Raw genomic sequence first — 15,205 nt, forward strand, 5'->3', positions numbered from 1 at the left:
AAAAATAATCCCACTCCATGACAGAATATGCCGCCACAAATTCACACTCAGGGGGTTGGGCAATCCTGTGGCTTAGCGTGACCATTGTTTTTTGATAGAGTCTACTAGTAACAAACAGTGAAGTTGACTTGGTTGAACTGCACCCAGGGCTTATTTTAAATACAAGTAGGCCTTTTCTAAAAAAAAATGGTCACGCGACACTACACCAGACGACCAACAAAATCCTTCATTTTCGAATTGATGCGGACGTTGAATCACTGTAAAAATGACGGATTTAGCTGTCGTAAGTAGGCCGCCTATAAGCATAATAAATTTGGATTTTCTCAAGATCTTCATCCAAATTGTATTTAGTTTCACCTAGTAATGGGAGCTGCCCATGAAAGACGTCCTCATAAAAATGACCCCCTTATGAACTGCGTCCATTTTGTTCTGTCTTGTTTTTATTAGTGCTTCCGGCATGCTTTTTATTCCCGTATGCCGGAAGCATTGAAGAATATGCCAAAATGACCACTACGTGTCAATAAACAGTTTGCAATTTGCACACTCCTTCACTGCGGACGTCTTTTATGGAAAATCCCTAAATGAAAATTTACAAGCGCGCGCGACCGAGTACGCAAATTCTCAAGCCGAAAATAAATGTTTTAGTGTCAAGACAAATTTGCGTGGCCTCAGAGGGAGTCGAACTGATGTCCGTCGGTCTCACCACAATTATTGACAGCGAATATCGTACTCTGCTCAAGACAACTCCTATTGGCCTCGGGAAGAATTATTTTCTTAAAAGCCAACGCAATGGTCCATCTTCGTTTCATCTACGGCCGTTATGACGTCACAACCGAGCAAGCTGGTCTTCAGCCAACCAGCTCTAGAGCGTCCAAATGAGCCTGAAATTCCTGAAGACAAATGCAACAGATCAGATATAATCTGCCGAGCAATGAATATAACAATATAACATGGTTGTGCTGTTGTCGCGTAAATACTGCGTTTGGACAACAAACCCAGCACAAACTTAGTGGGAATAACCTTGCAGATAGAAGATCCGACTTTCTTCCGCATGCATGTGGTATCCATAATGATCTCATAGTAGGGCGTAAAGATCGATACAACGATGTCATCATTTGTCATGACCACGTGCTCTAAGTGAGAAATTCTCTCTAAATGTCTAACGAAATGCTATGACAACATCTATCAGGGAAACTCGCCGACAAAGTAGACCACATGAGAGCGGCAACGCGCGGTGTGGGTTTCAGCATTACCTGCTTATCTGTGTCCATCTTTGGGAGGGATTCGTTGGCCTTTACAACTTGCAAGGATCTTCTTTTGAAATATTCGGTGTATCTGAAATATATTTCTGTTGTAACATAATTCTGTGAATGGTTAGAGTGTTTGCCTTTGAATCGGTAGGCATGGGTTCGATACCTTGTCGGGTCATAACAAAGGTTTTAAGGTACTCTTCTTCCGTCTGGCACTTAAATAATTAATTGGATGCAGGGTAATAGATTCAACAACCGACAACTGATCTGTGTCAATCTCGGTGACCAAAGCCTCTACAAGTATGCAAAACTGTCAGGAGTATGCTTGCAATGAAGCTTTCCCAGTCCAAAGATAAAAATTCCACCATGTCACCAATGCACCAGGCCGCGCTGGCACCGTTGGTTTTGTGAAACGCATATAGTAACGCATATCTACGATGGATACAACGGAAATAACCAGATTTACAACCTCTTATCTGAAGGGACGACACTGCTATCGGTGTATTGCAACGAAGCCTCTTGAATTGATACAACAAAGACCAGTACGCGCAATCACGTTCGTCTGGGAGGCAAGTTTTTCTGAGGGGATTACCTTGTTATTCGTTATGCGCCATATTTTCGAACACAGCAATCTTGTATTCACAGAAATTGCAAGCGATGACTGAATGTGGATGAATACGAAAAGGTATGGAAGATAAGCGTTGAGGGAACAAAGTCCGATCGTTTGCAAAACAAACATGGTAGCTAAAACCTACGCAATTGTTACTTTTTAAAGACACTGCAGAAAGTGTTTGGAATAGCTCTCATTTTAGAGTGCGCACAGTTCTCTTCCATCGACATGGTAATTGTTGCTGCGTATGTAGTGAATAGGCTACGTATAACATATGCCACTTACTGCATGAAAACTTCTTTCGTTTTCTCAAGATCTTCATCCAAAGACTCCAGATCCTGCACATGCATGAAACATCAACAGCTTTGCAATTAAATTGTGCCAGAGGACAATGAAATGACCAATTTGTCTCTAAATTGTCGTATGGCCTGGTGAAATACCACATGACGCCATTTCTTGCTTCTCTTCGCCTAGCATGACGTTTGTCACCTGCCTATGTCGTAATGATACAATACATTCCTTCTGGTCTCCCCGAAGACGACATGTGGTACTTGAAAAATAGGGTCTGCTACTATTCGGTGAGAGCCTTTTTCGGTGAGAGCCCTATTCGGTGATTTTTTTAAATTTTTTTTTGAAAATTATCGGGTACCGTAGCCTAATTAAAACCCCTAACCCCAAACCCAACCCCCCAAAAAAAACACAGAAACCACCAAAAAAACCCAAAACTCTCAAACCCCAAAAAACCCAAACCCCTATCCCCTAACCCTATGATAATTAGGCTACGGCGCGCAATAATTTAAAAAAAAACTCACCGAATAGGGCTCTCATCGAATAGGGAACTCACTGAATCGGGCCATTCCGTGAAAAATAAACGGCCCATGTACGTGGTTGGCTTTATTATCGGTGTGATGAAGTGCGAAAAACGTGCCGATGGTCACAAGTTGGTAACGACAGAGTCATGGAATCTTACGTTTCCCCTTGAAAGTTTACACCACTGAGGCATGTTGCTAGTTCGTGTGCACATTGCGTGTTAACGAGCTGCAAGGGTGGGCAGCCGAGCAAAAATATGGCCCACCAATGTGACTACTAATATGACAATCATCATCTAAATTCCCCCTTTGTCCCCACTAGTGGAGGTGGCCGATTCTTTTCTTACAGAAATTTCCTTCACTCCTATTCTACATTTCGTTCTGTCAATTGCATCTTCTTCCTTTAGTCCAACTTTGTCAGCCTCATTCTTCACCTGATCTTTTTGGACGTCCCCGTTTCTTCTTCCCATCTACTTTTAAAGTCAATACCTTTCAAAGAAAACTTCTTCCCTCCTTTGTACATGCCTATACCATTTAATTTACGCCATTTGCCCATGCAAGCTGTTCAATAGTCCCCCCATCTCCAGCATATTTATCAGCTCTTCACTTTTTTTTTCTCTCATCGGTTTTACCCCACACATTGCTCTCACTATTGCACTTTCTGTTCTTCTATGTGTATGCTGTTTAAAAAAAAATGCATAACCCGGTTGCTTAACCCATTAAAAGCCGCCACAAGTTCCCGTTGCTCTTTTTAGGAAATATTTCAGCCACAAAGTTGTATTGTCATAACTTTTGAATTAGTTTAAAAAAATTTGATCATTTTTGCTTTTTTGATGCATTTTTTTGTTTGCCTTTTAAAAGGACACCGGCCACATAGTCAAATGTAAATCTCGCGATACCTTAACTAGGGACTACCTTAACATAAGAAGGTGTTTGTTTCGGTAGAAATTTGTCAGATCTTTCTTGAAGGACGTTTCAAAGTTATTGTATGAACATTAGGGTGTTTCATTTGCTCCCTTTATTTGAATTTTGATCTGTCCCTAAGTTAATTCTGTTCCATTTGGGAAAAAAATAACCTGGAAATAATTTTTAATTTCATGGCCCCCCGTTTACCCCCCCCACCGCGACTCCGAAATTTCTGCCTACTCCAATCGCCATAACTCAAAAACCACTTTAGATAGACATGGGTTGTTGGGTATCAAAGTTATTGCCATACCCCACTTTAATTCAAAAATGCTGTCAAAATAATAATCTGAGCAAAAAAATTTTTTTTTTCATTTTTGCACAACATAAGAAAAGCAGTTGGCATGAATATTGAATAGCCAAACATACGATGTGAACAACCAAACATAAGTGGCAGCAACTGACACAACACCAAAATTAATCACATGACACAATATTATAAAAAACCATCTATGAAGTAATAGGACATCACAATAAGTAATAGCACAGCAGGGGCTCACACAACCTCCATTAAGCAGGCAGCAACGTGGTGTGTTGTGCTTAGCGCATTGGTCTTCGCACCAAAGAGTGTTTACATTAATTTCAGCTACTGAAACCACTGCGTTGCTGTTTTCTTGTGCAAGAAAGGACAAAATGATTGCCTCCATCCAGTAATGGGTAGTTAAAATAAGTTCCAGTCATACTAATGTAAGTCACTGGAAACAGTGTATTACAGGCAACTTCAAAGCGAGTGCTGCAAAAATTGCCTACTATGGGCTGTGCTTCAATGATGTTTTTCCGTCCTGGAGGATAAAAATTCAATGACGACAATACAAGTGAGACATGAATCATGAATAGTAACACAGCAACAGCTAACGCTCATTAAGTAGGACATGGATAGGATACTAAGGGTCGAATGCACCAACAGTGATTAAACTGTATTTAACTTAATCTTAAATTAAACTACAATTAAGTGAGACTTTGGTATGCACCAACACCAAGGGCTATTTAAACCATGATTAAACTGTGATTAACTAGGAAGTTAAGTAACAGAGTTAATACAGCTCTAGAGTAGGTTTAAAGCTTGATTAACTTTCCAGCAAAGGTTTCTAGTACTGGTATTGTATTAGTTCTTGGTAATTGCAACATCAGGCTGCACCTTTTGAACTACGGTATGGAAGGTGTGATGTGTGATAGGATTAGCATGACCAAAATGTAATTGTAAAGGTTCTTCACTTTTCATGGACAGCAACTGATTGAGCTGACGTTATGGGTTGCTTACCAAAATTTGGCTATTGTAGCCAAGGGTGCCGGAACAATTTTCGACAGGGGGGTGCAGGATTATGAAAAAAGGTTATTTTTGTTGCTGAAAGGCCAATTCTTTTAAAAGTTTTAAGATAAGATATAGCGATAATGCTCATCTATCAGCTCACTATTGAGTAATGAACAAGTGTCCGGTATACAAAGAAAGGCATCATGCTTTGTTATAATGATGTAAACTACTGACTACCGGTACTGTTGCAGAATTTTGTGCCGTGAATATTATTTTGAGGCAAAAATAAAAGATTATAATTAGGCTAAAAGCGAATAGCAGAAATTGTTATTGCAATATGTGCAGTAGCTTACCGGCCCCCCTGATTGTAGCATATGCTCTATTACTGAATACTGATGGCTTGGTGTGGCTTTATACCTGTAATACACTGTCCCAGGCCTATAAAAAATTGTTTAACAAGCTGTTTTCGAATAAGGACCTTCTGCTGATCCTTCTTTTAGGATGAAACAGGCTGTAGAGGTTTTAGGGAGTATGTATGATACCGTAATAACTAAATTTGATATATTATATGCATGTGGCTGTCCATATTTTAGCATTCAATGATATGTTATATAGAACTATTTCTATGGTAGGAGTTGTTGTATAACATAGATATACATACTATTTTAGACCCCTTTCTAGGGATGTCCCAAAATACATTGTCCCAGGCCTATTAAAAATTGTTTGACAAGCTGTTTGAACATATATATATTTATATATGTGACTGTTCATATTTTGGCATTTCATGATATATATAGAACTATTTTTATGGTAGGAGTTGTTGTACAACATACCGTACATACTTGATACTCATACTACATTGTCTATCCCTAACCCTTTTGCTTGTCATCAATGTTTACCTAATCACAGTGACCAGAGGTGGGCACCCGCTACTTTTAAAGTAGCGCGCTACCCGCTACCGCTACTTGGACCAAAATAGCGCGCGCTACCGCTACCCGCTACCAATTTACAAAAGTAGCGCGCTACCCGCTACCGCTACTCGGACCAAAGTAGCGCGCGCTACCGCTACTTCTACCGCTACTTTTGTCTAAAATGACACTAGGAAACACTGTTCAAGTCCCTAGTGACGAAAAAATGACAGTGTAAACGAATGCTATTAATCGTTTACAACGAATGCTATCAATCGTTTATACTGTCATTTTAACGTCGTTATAGAAAACACATAAGGGAAATTCATTGTCTTTCAGAAACAGGAGCATTTCAAAGCAATAACACATCTTTCATAAACACGAGCATTTCAAAATGGGTGTCACTAAGTCCTGCCCGCTTTGGCTTGAGCACATCCTTTCCAACAGAGAAAAGTCTCTCCACCGCAGCTCTGGAAGGAATGGGGGTGTTGTACTTAATGAAGAGACGTTTCAAATCGGTATTCGAGAAGCTCATGGACTTGCTCCTGTCCGAAAAAAAGGCGTCAACGATTGCTGTTTCCTTCTGCAACGACGTTTCACGGGATGGCGCCAACGCACCAAAAAATTCATCTTCGGATTCGTGACTGGTGTTGGTGTCACTCTTCTCGGTTTCAACCTGGCTTGATGTCTCCCGCAACAGTCGAATTAAATCCGTCTTGACTTTTTCTCGCAGTGCGTCAACATCATCCGTGGAAACGTAGTGCAGAAATTGTAGCCACGACGTCTTGAAGGAGGGATGAAGACATGATGCCATAACGCACTTCATGTCGTTGAAGCACTTGCTGAAACCTTTCTTCACTCCTTCAAGGACTTTCACTCGCAATTCCTCACAGGTCACAAGATCACTGATCTCGGTCAACTTCTTCGCGCAAATTATGATGGTTGGAAGCAAGACTATACGAGTTTTATTATTACGAACAAAAAAACGAGTATTATTTTCACTTTAAATTAAAAAGTAGCGGGTAGCGGGAGTGCGAGTGCGACTGAAAAAAAGTAGCGCCTCTCCCGCTACCGCTACTTTGGAAAAAAAATAGCGCCGCTACTGCAGCCGCTACTCCAACTAAAAAGTAGCGCCGCTACCGCTACTTTTACCGAAAAAGTAGCGCCGCTAGTAGCGCACTACAAAAGTAGCGCGCTACTGCCCACCTCTGACAGTGACCATGCACACCTATCACTTTGTATTTTCATTACATGTATAGAATTCATGTGTACCAGTGTGTACAATTAGATACAAAATAGTAATAACAACATGGTTGATGCAGTGAATGTAGTGGATTCTGCTGAACTTGATGCTGAAGACCTCACAAAGCGAAGTTTGGAAGCAAAGGTTTCGGTGCTTGCGAATTCCTCTCCGAACTAAACTGGTAACACCCTTCCCATTATAGTCGCAACTGCTTGTTTGCATAATTTTGCTGTTCGCCGTGGTGAATTTTGAAGAATCTTCATCTCACGCCAACTCCAGCATAAAGAGCCAACAGCAACCCATGCCCACAGTTGGTGGAAACGCAATGAGACGGCAACTTATCACTCAATACTTCTAAAGTAATCCGGTCTTGGAACTCATACACCAATCTTGTCACCATGAGGACATGGGTTGTCAAATTAACGTAATTGATTGATTTTCACCCAGTGCAGTAAATGAGCCGGTTGCTGTTTTCTTTCATTGTACACCTGATGAGGGATCTGTGAGTAAATACACAGCCAGCAAATCATTTTTTTACATTGATTCAACGTTTACAGACGTTGAATCAATGTAAATAGTGGTTGATTTGCTGGCAAGGTAGTAGTTTTTTCTGTCTGTTTTAATGAAGTTATGAAACCATGGCTACAGCTACCTGGTGTGTTTATTTCTAAATTGTTCTGTATGAATAACAATTACGAACAGCGAAAAGTTACAACCATTCAATTGTACATATACAAAATGTTATCACTAGGGCGATTTTTTGTAACCAAAATGACTTCAATTTTGCGAAAAAGTCACCAAAAAGTAACTTTATTCAACGAAAAAACAAGAAAGCGAAAGAAATGGCAACAATTCCACATAAAAAAGCATCTAAATTAGTTTCAATTTGTACTCAAATCAGAATTACACATTCAAATTACACAATGTAATGTTTTACATTCTCTGGGAAGAAGTTTCTGTCAATCGAACACTTTATACAAGTTAGCTGTTGCAGGAAAAAACAAACACTTTAGCTGTTGCAGGGAAAACAATTGGTTAAATATAGTTAACACAATTTGTTTGATCACAAAAATTTATTAACAAGTTTTCGGTAATACACGTGATACAAACAAGCATGGGCTCGTGCATACCTAAAATCCATACCATAGTAGAAGATATATTAAAAGTCTTGGCATTACTGTACATAAAATGTAAATTCATCTCTCCAGTAGCAATAAAAGATATACAAATAGGGGAATTAGGCAAAAAAGTATGCAAAATAAAGTGACCTAACAAATGAAAAGTAATCTAAAAACACAAAAAGTGACTTTTGGTAACTTTATAACATCTTAAACATTGAGCCCCACAACCATGAAATTTTGGTTATACATTTCTTTTGTTAATTGGTACAACTATAAAAAATTAACTTTGGTTACAAAAAATCACCCTAGTTATCACATAAATACTTAAACAGAGTAGCAAAGCTCAAATTTGTTATTTTTTACATTGCTCGATTTGTGCCTGTATCAGTTCATTTTTCGGTGTCATTACTCTTTTGGGGTGGACCACCGCCAGTGGTGAAGCGTTCTTGTTTTGCTTGGGCCTTCATGTTTGTCCACAACCTTCAAAGCGTACCCTCTTCTTTAACTGTCAAGGTTGAGGCACCATTAAAATCTTTGGTGAGTTCCCGCCAGGCATCATTTTTGTTGTGGATAGTCACACCATCACTCCATCAGTCTTCTTGCATTCAATAATATTGCGATATGTTGCAATGCAAGTGAGAAACAGATCTTTTTCGTGTGGAGAAAACTTTTGCGAACGTTGTTTTGACATTTTATAAATGAATTATATAAATTTAACAGTCAAGAAAAAATGTTGAAATATTTGTTCTACACTGAAATACAAAACAGTAAAATAATGTAGTCAAATCATTTCAGAAAAATTTATATTAGCCCAATGTTTATGAAAATAAATTTCTAGTTGGCAGTTGTGTCTTGATGAAATGCATTCCATTACCTCCACCTTAACATCTAGCCGCCTGACTGGTGAGAGCGTCTGCTCGATAACTGTATGGTTCCTTCGCTGCTTCCAGTCGTCTGTTGTGTTGCATGTGTAATTGCAGTGTACTGTATGTTGTTGCAATGGGTGTAAAATAAAACATGTTGTTTTTAACAAAGCCTGAGCAGTACCGTACTGTAAACTGGTCTGGACAGTTTAGCACCCTGTAGTCTTGTAGTGGCATTGCCAGGAGTTTAAACAGCAAGGAGTCAATCCATATAGATGGACCCCCTCCAGTGTGTTGACTTAGGCAACCCCAGTAACAGGTGAAGGCCTCCCTCAGAGAATTTTGAAAAAATTACATTAAATTTAGTTCATTCTGAGTTTTTCGAGCACAAAATGGTCAAAAACAAGATAAACCTCTTTCAAAATGCAACGGTTTCTATCAGGGCCATTGAGAGAACATTTCGGGCCCGGTACCAAGCAAAAATCCAGGCCCCCAAAGCTTTGAAAAGCAAAGCAACTTGTAAAGCGACCTTGCACAACCGTCGCTGACCCTTGAAATGCCCTTTCAAAACTTCTTAAAAAGCATGAGAAATGGTTTCTTGATATTAGACTGTCATAACACCTCTCCCATCCCAGGTTAGGAAACACTGTTCTAAGTGGAATTGTCTCAAAGATTCACTTTCAAAATTCTGATGAACAACCTTGTAGCCTAACTGCATCTGCTAAATTCAGCTGATTTCAGGCTGCTTCTGCAACGTAGTGAAAGTTACGGCACCCCAACTTCAGTAGTTAAAACCAGGGAGCACTTTAAAAAGGTGTTTCATTGGCATCTGACAAAAGGGCTGCTTAGTATGCTACCTGGCTCAGTACATATTACAGCAGATATCATTTCGAGCAAATTTATGAATACCGGTCCAGCTTACGTTTCTACCAAATAATTTATCAGCAAATATAACGCTTTTTGCCATTGCTATGAACAAATAATGTATGTAGGACGTAGGTACCTTTTCCTACCACTAAACTGTACTGAACCCCAAACAAAACTCATTGCTAGAGTTATGACTCAGCAAAAACCATCAACAGTCTGATTAAATCATTGATTAGCTAATCATGCACAAAATTTTGTTGGTGCATACCAACAACGAATTAACTTTAATCACTGTTTAGTTAATCAATGATTAACTTTAATCATTGTTTAAGTTAATCACTGTTGGTGCATTCGACCCTAAGTCCCGTATTCTGAGACCCAACTTGAGTTCAAGCTGGAACACAAGTTGGACTTGGGTTATGGTATAGCCTACCAAACAAGTCAAACTTGAGTTTCAGCTTGAACACAAGTTGGATCTTAGAATACGGGCTTAAGTTATCTATAATCCTGCAAATAGTTACATTTTTTCAAAAACTGCAAGAACGATTAGTATCCAAGCCAGTTGGTTGACATATTATCATGATTGATGATGCATGCATATAATCGTCAAAGAGGCAGTTGGGCATCATCAACAGTGGGTGCTTCTTTTGCGAAGGAATGGTTGACACTTTCTGTGTTTTTCTGCCACTTGCAGGGTGTCTTGGTAGGCCTAATGTTCTTCGCTGTGAGAAGATCCCAAGAAGTCTGAGCTTAATTTTATATACCTTTCAGCACAGTCATTAATTACATTGCTTCCTAGGACATTTACCAGGTTTTCGTTTAAGATGCTGTTATCATGCCATTTATTAACAGGCAGGTGCAAAAATTTATGGTTCAGGTTTAACAAGTTGATAAAATAGCATGAATCTTGTCCAACTAAATCACCAATCCTTGTTGATGGCCCAAAGTGTTGTGGATTTGTTTTTCAAAAACAAATCCACAACACTTTGGAAATTTTGGTTTTTCAAACCCAGATCCATGTCGCTGTTTTGGGATGGCTGAGTGTGTATGTATCAATGCATTGTAGCATTCGATCAGCAATAAACCAAGTTTCTTCAACAGGGGTGTGTTCTCTGAATAGAGAAAGAGAAATAATTTTCTCTGTCAAGTACCAAAGGTGTCTCTTTAATGCCTTCAGAGCAATACAGTTATTGATGTTGCTGTAAGTGAACAGCATCTTGTAAAACTTTAGATCATTCCATGGAGCATCAGTGGGCGATGGACATGTCAAGCACCACTGAGAATACACATGACATGAGTGACGAAGTTGACAAAGCCTCTTATCTTTGAGGTTTGTTGAGTGGTAGTAACAGTGCCAAATGGAAGTTCTCCAATGTACTTTCCCAAAAGATATATCTTAATGGAGTAAATCAGCTTTGCCGTCCATCTGGCTTTATGCAAAGCTCCTGGGTTTTTGAAGGTTATTGGATTTTGCAGTGAATTTTCCAGGAAAATATGACCGAGTTCAATGAACTCTAATTAATCACCCCTCTGGAAACTATGCTGAGCAGTACAGCGTAACATGTGACTTACATTAGTATGACTGGAATTTATTTTAACTACCCATTACTGGATGGAGGCAATCATTTTGACCTTTCTTGCACAAGAAAACAACAACGCAGTGGTTTCAGTAGCTGAAATTAATGTAAACACTCTTTGGTGCGAAGACCAATGCGTTAAGCACAACACACCACGTTGCTGCCTGCTTAATGGAGGTTGTGTGAGCCCCTGCTGTGCTATTACTTATTGTGATGTCCTATTACTTCATAGATGGTTTTTGATAATATTGTGTCATGTGATTAATTTTGGTGTTGTGTCAGTTGCTGCCACTTATGTTTGGTTGTTCACATCGTATGTTTGGCTATTCAATATTCATGCCAACTGCTTTTCTTATGTTGTGCAAAAATGAAAAAAAAAATTTTTTTGCTCAGATTATTATTTTGACAGCATTTTTGAATTAAAGTGGGGTATGGCAATAACTTTGATACCCAACAACCCATGTCTATCTAAAGTGGTTTTTGAGTTATGGCAATTGGAGTAGGCAGAAATTTCGGAGTCGCGGTGGGGGGGGGGGTAAACGGGGGGCCATGAAATTAAAAATTATTTCCAGGTTATTTTTTTCCCAAATGGAACAGAATTAACTTAGGGACAAATTAAAACTCAAATAAAGGGAGCAAATGAAACACCCTAATGAACATATTATATTCACAGTAACCATCGGCGTAGCTAGCGGGGGGGTGTCCCCCCAGTTGGCAGTCTCCCCCTCGGTCGGAAGCTTGTGGCAGTAGAATATTTTTAAACGTAAACGAAAAAGCATAGTCAAAATTTTTTTTGAAATGGATTTGGCTCCTATTCTATTTGCTGGTTCCTACTTCGCGCGTTCAGGGGTGCAAAATCATGGTCCGTCGCGGGCGGCACAAACCATAGCGATACGCCACTGACAGTCGTCGGCTCCAGCTCGTAACCGAGCATTGGTTTTGTCATCAAATCGAATTTGGCTTTGGATGTGGATGTCATATATGGCTTTGGAGGCCAGTATATGATGGAAAAGACGTTGGCAAAAGTCACATTGTATGGGGGGTAAGGATTGTATGGAGGGATGGACGTGGTAGTTTTAACTTTTCTAGTGTTCGTTTTTCTTGGGCTTTTTGTATCCTTTTTTTTTCGAAAATTTCCGTGCCTTCCTTAGATCTTTTGTTCCAGAGTAATCTGTCACTAGCAAGGTTTTCCCATGAATCCAGATCAATGTTTGCATGGTTGAGGGAGACTTTCAGCTGATCTTTGTATCTCATTCTTGGTCTTCTGGAGGGGAGGTTTCCTGTCTCTAGTTGTCCCTCCTCGTTGTTTCTTCTCATGACATGTCCTGTCCAGCGAAGGTAGTGTTGCAATATGGTGGCTTCTGAACTGCAACCTAGCGCGATCAAGGATTGCATCTTTGGTGAGACAATCTTCCCAACGAGTGCCTAGCATTTGACCCCGTTTCCTCTGCTGAAAATTTTCAAGACGTTTGATGTAACGGCGGTATAATGTCCAGGTTTCACAAGCATAGAGAAGAGTGGATAGAACGACTGCCCGGAGGACCATAATTTTTGTGCGGATAAATATAGCATGGTTGTTGAAAACACGATGGTTAAGTCTTCCATAGGCACAATGTGCTGCTTTTACACGAAGTTCAATATTCTTTGACAGTGTTACAAACAACCAAAAAAATGTGGCCATGTGGCCGGTGTCCTTTTAAAAGGCAACAATAAATATAAAGCAAAATAAACAAATAAAAGAAGCAAAACCTTGCACAAATTAGAGTGTAGTAGGAAGCACAATATTACAGAGTGTCAAACTATGAAGAAACATAATTCATATCTATTACCAATAGGCAATAAAACATGCATGTTCCTCCTCACTTCACTTTATCGGGCTCTTCTCATTTTTCAACAATTTTCAAACTTTCACAAAATTCAGAAAAAGTACGTTGTTCGCAAATATTTATCAACACCTTCCAAAACAGACCCTAAACAACTACTAGCAAGTCCAAAATGATACAATCAAAATAAGATGATGCAATACTGATGCATTCAAAACGATGTCCTTTTAAAAGGACACCGGCCATGAATGGGTTAATGACAGTTGCTTAGTACGCCATGTATTGCCACGCCACTTGATACCACATACTAGGCATCAGGTGATAAAAAATAAACGATTTTTACTGCACTCAGCCTGCAATGCTAATAAGATTAGGGCGTCCACTTTCTGTTGTAGGCTACAGCGTATTATCTTTTAATACAAAGCAGATTCCCAGTTGCCCTCTTGCCATAAAGTGATTTTTAGTTAATATGTCATAACATTTATTAACCTTTGACAAGTTCCCCTTCAACTCTTCCATCATTTCAATGACATATTCAGCAATCAGACAATCTTCGTTGGTGTCTGCGACCTAAATCATGTTATGTTATTGTAAGGTATATTTCTATGAGAACTCACTGAACTTGACCAAATTATAATAAATATTGGCAAAGATGAACTTTGACAGTCTTCCACAATAATTTGACCAAAATAAACGCCAGACTTTGTGAACGAAGAAACGAGATCAGAAAGACCCCTGGTTCAATTCTTGAGTTTTGCGCTTGAGCAATGCATTTCATGAGCAGAGAGCTCAGCGACACCTAGTGATTGCAATAAGTTGAAGAACAATACTAAAACAAGTGGAATTTTCATTTTGTCAATCTCTGTGACCAGGATTGTGTCAGCGGTTCAAAGCCTCCATCCAAAACTGCTACGACTAACCTTGCAAACAAGTATTTTTTTTTACCTGAGTATAGAATCCCACAATCAATCAAATATGAATTTGACATCTAGACAAAGCGAAACTTTAAAAGTGAGGAGTCAATGAATAATATAACTTAAACACAAAAAGGTATTTAATATGCATTTCCGTACTGTACACAATCAATGTTTTGTGCAAACATAGAGCTGTTGCATGCATGAACTGAATACAAATACCAAGAAAAAAATTGAAATTTGGTAAACCTTTTTCTAGCACCTAATCCAAAAAGAAATACCACAGAATTAAACCTTATCGAAAGCTTCTTCTATGTTTTCCTTCACTCTGCCAATGCAGTCCTGCTGCTTGTCATGTATGGCATCATACAAGTGCTGCACTTCCTGGTGACATCTGAAATAGAGGTTTGAACTTTTATATAAAAAGAAAACTGCTCAAAATATCATGATACATTCAAGGAGGGGGAGTATCATTAAAATCGTCATCACAAACAATATTTATGGTGTCACAAGGTGAAAAGTTGACAAATTAAAAAAATTGTGTTTTGTTTATATCACTTTCAAATTCATTAGCAGCTATTAAAAGAGTATGATACAAAAATTACAATCTTAACAATTGTGAATTAGTATCGCACTAAATGCAACAGTTTCTTTGAAATTTGTCAAAGCAGAGAACAGCATGTTTTTCCTTCAAAGCTGTGACATAGCTACAACTGATAAAAATCCATTACTAACACAGTAGGCCTACCTCCACTTAGTGGGAAACAGCTTTTGGAAGTCTTCAAAGTTCATTGAAAAGATATTCTCTTTGCAAATAATTAGTTTTCTTAAATGGTGCTCAGACATTTTTTGCCAGTGTTGATTGTATTATTAATAAAAGTAACTTATTCCTAGAAACAGACCAATGCACTTTCAATGAGTTGATGTCGATAAAGATTGACAAATTTAATTGTAAAAAAACATTAATTGCAATGGTTATGTTTACCATATTATACATAAGTTAAT

The 15,205-nt window shown here is 38.9% G+C and overlaps 1 protein-coding gene across 1 annotated transcript; it reads right to left on the minus strand.

Annotated features, from left to right (window-relative positions):
- Positions 1-101: 101 nt before the first annotated feature.
- On the minus strand, positions 102-15,090 carry LOC145776395 (uncharacterized). Its single transcript, XM_082587793.1, has 6 exons — positions 14,949-15,090; positions 14,495-14,594; positions 13,776-13,856; positions 2,146-2,198; positions 1,254-1,335; positions 102-890 (listed from the first exon to the last, which is right to left on the minus strand). Exons 1-6 carry the CDS (start codon positions 15,044-15,046, stop codon positions 849-851), a joined length of 456 nt encoding a protein of 151 aa, XP_082443919.1. The 5' UTR covers positions 15,047-15,090; the 3' UTR covers positions 102-848.
- Positions 15,091-15,205: the final 115 nt, after the last annotated feature.

The sequence above is a fragment of the Aplidium turbinatum genome, chromosome 8 (genome assembly GCF_918807975.1).
Source record: "Aplidium turbinatum chromosome 8, kaAplTurb1.1, whole genome shotgun sequence".
Lineage (NCBI taxonomy): Eukaryota > Metazoa > Chordata > Ascidiacea > Aplousobranchia > Polyclinidae > Aplidium > Aplidium turbinatum.

Coding starts and splice junctions, on each gene's coding strand:
- LOC145776395 (XM_082587793.1), bottom strand. CDS start 15,046: ATGTCTGAGCACCATTTAAGAAAACTAATTATTTGCAAAGAGAATATC. Junction 2,199..13,775: donor TGAAGGGGAACTTGTCAAAG/GTTAATAAATGT, acceptor ATGCATGTGCAG/GATCTGGAGTCTTTGGATGA. Junction 1,336..2,145: donor ACGAAAGAAGTTTTCATGCA/GTAAGTGGCATA, acceptor AATATATTTCAG/ATACACCGAATATTTCAAAA.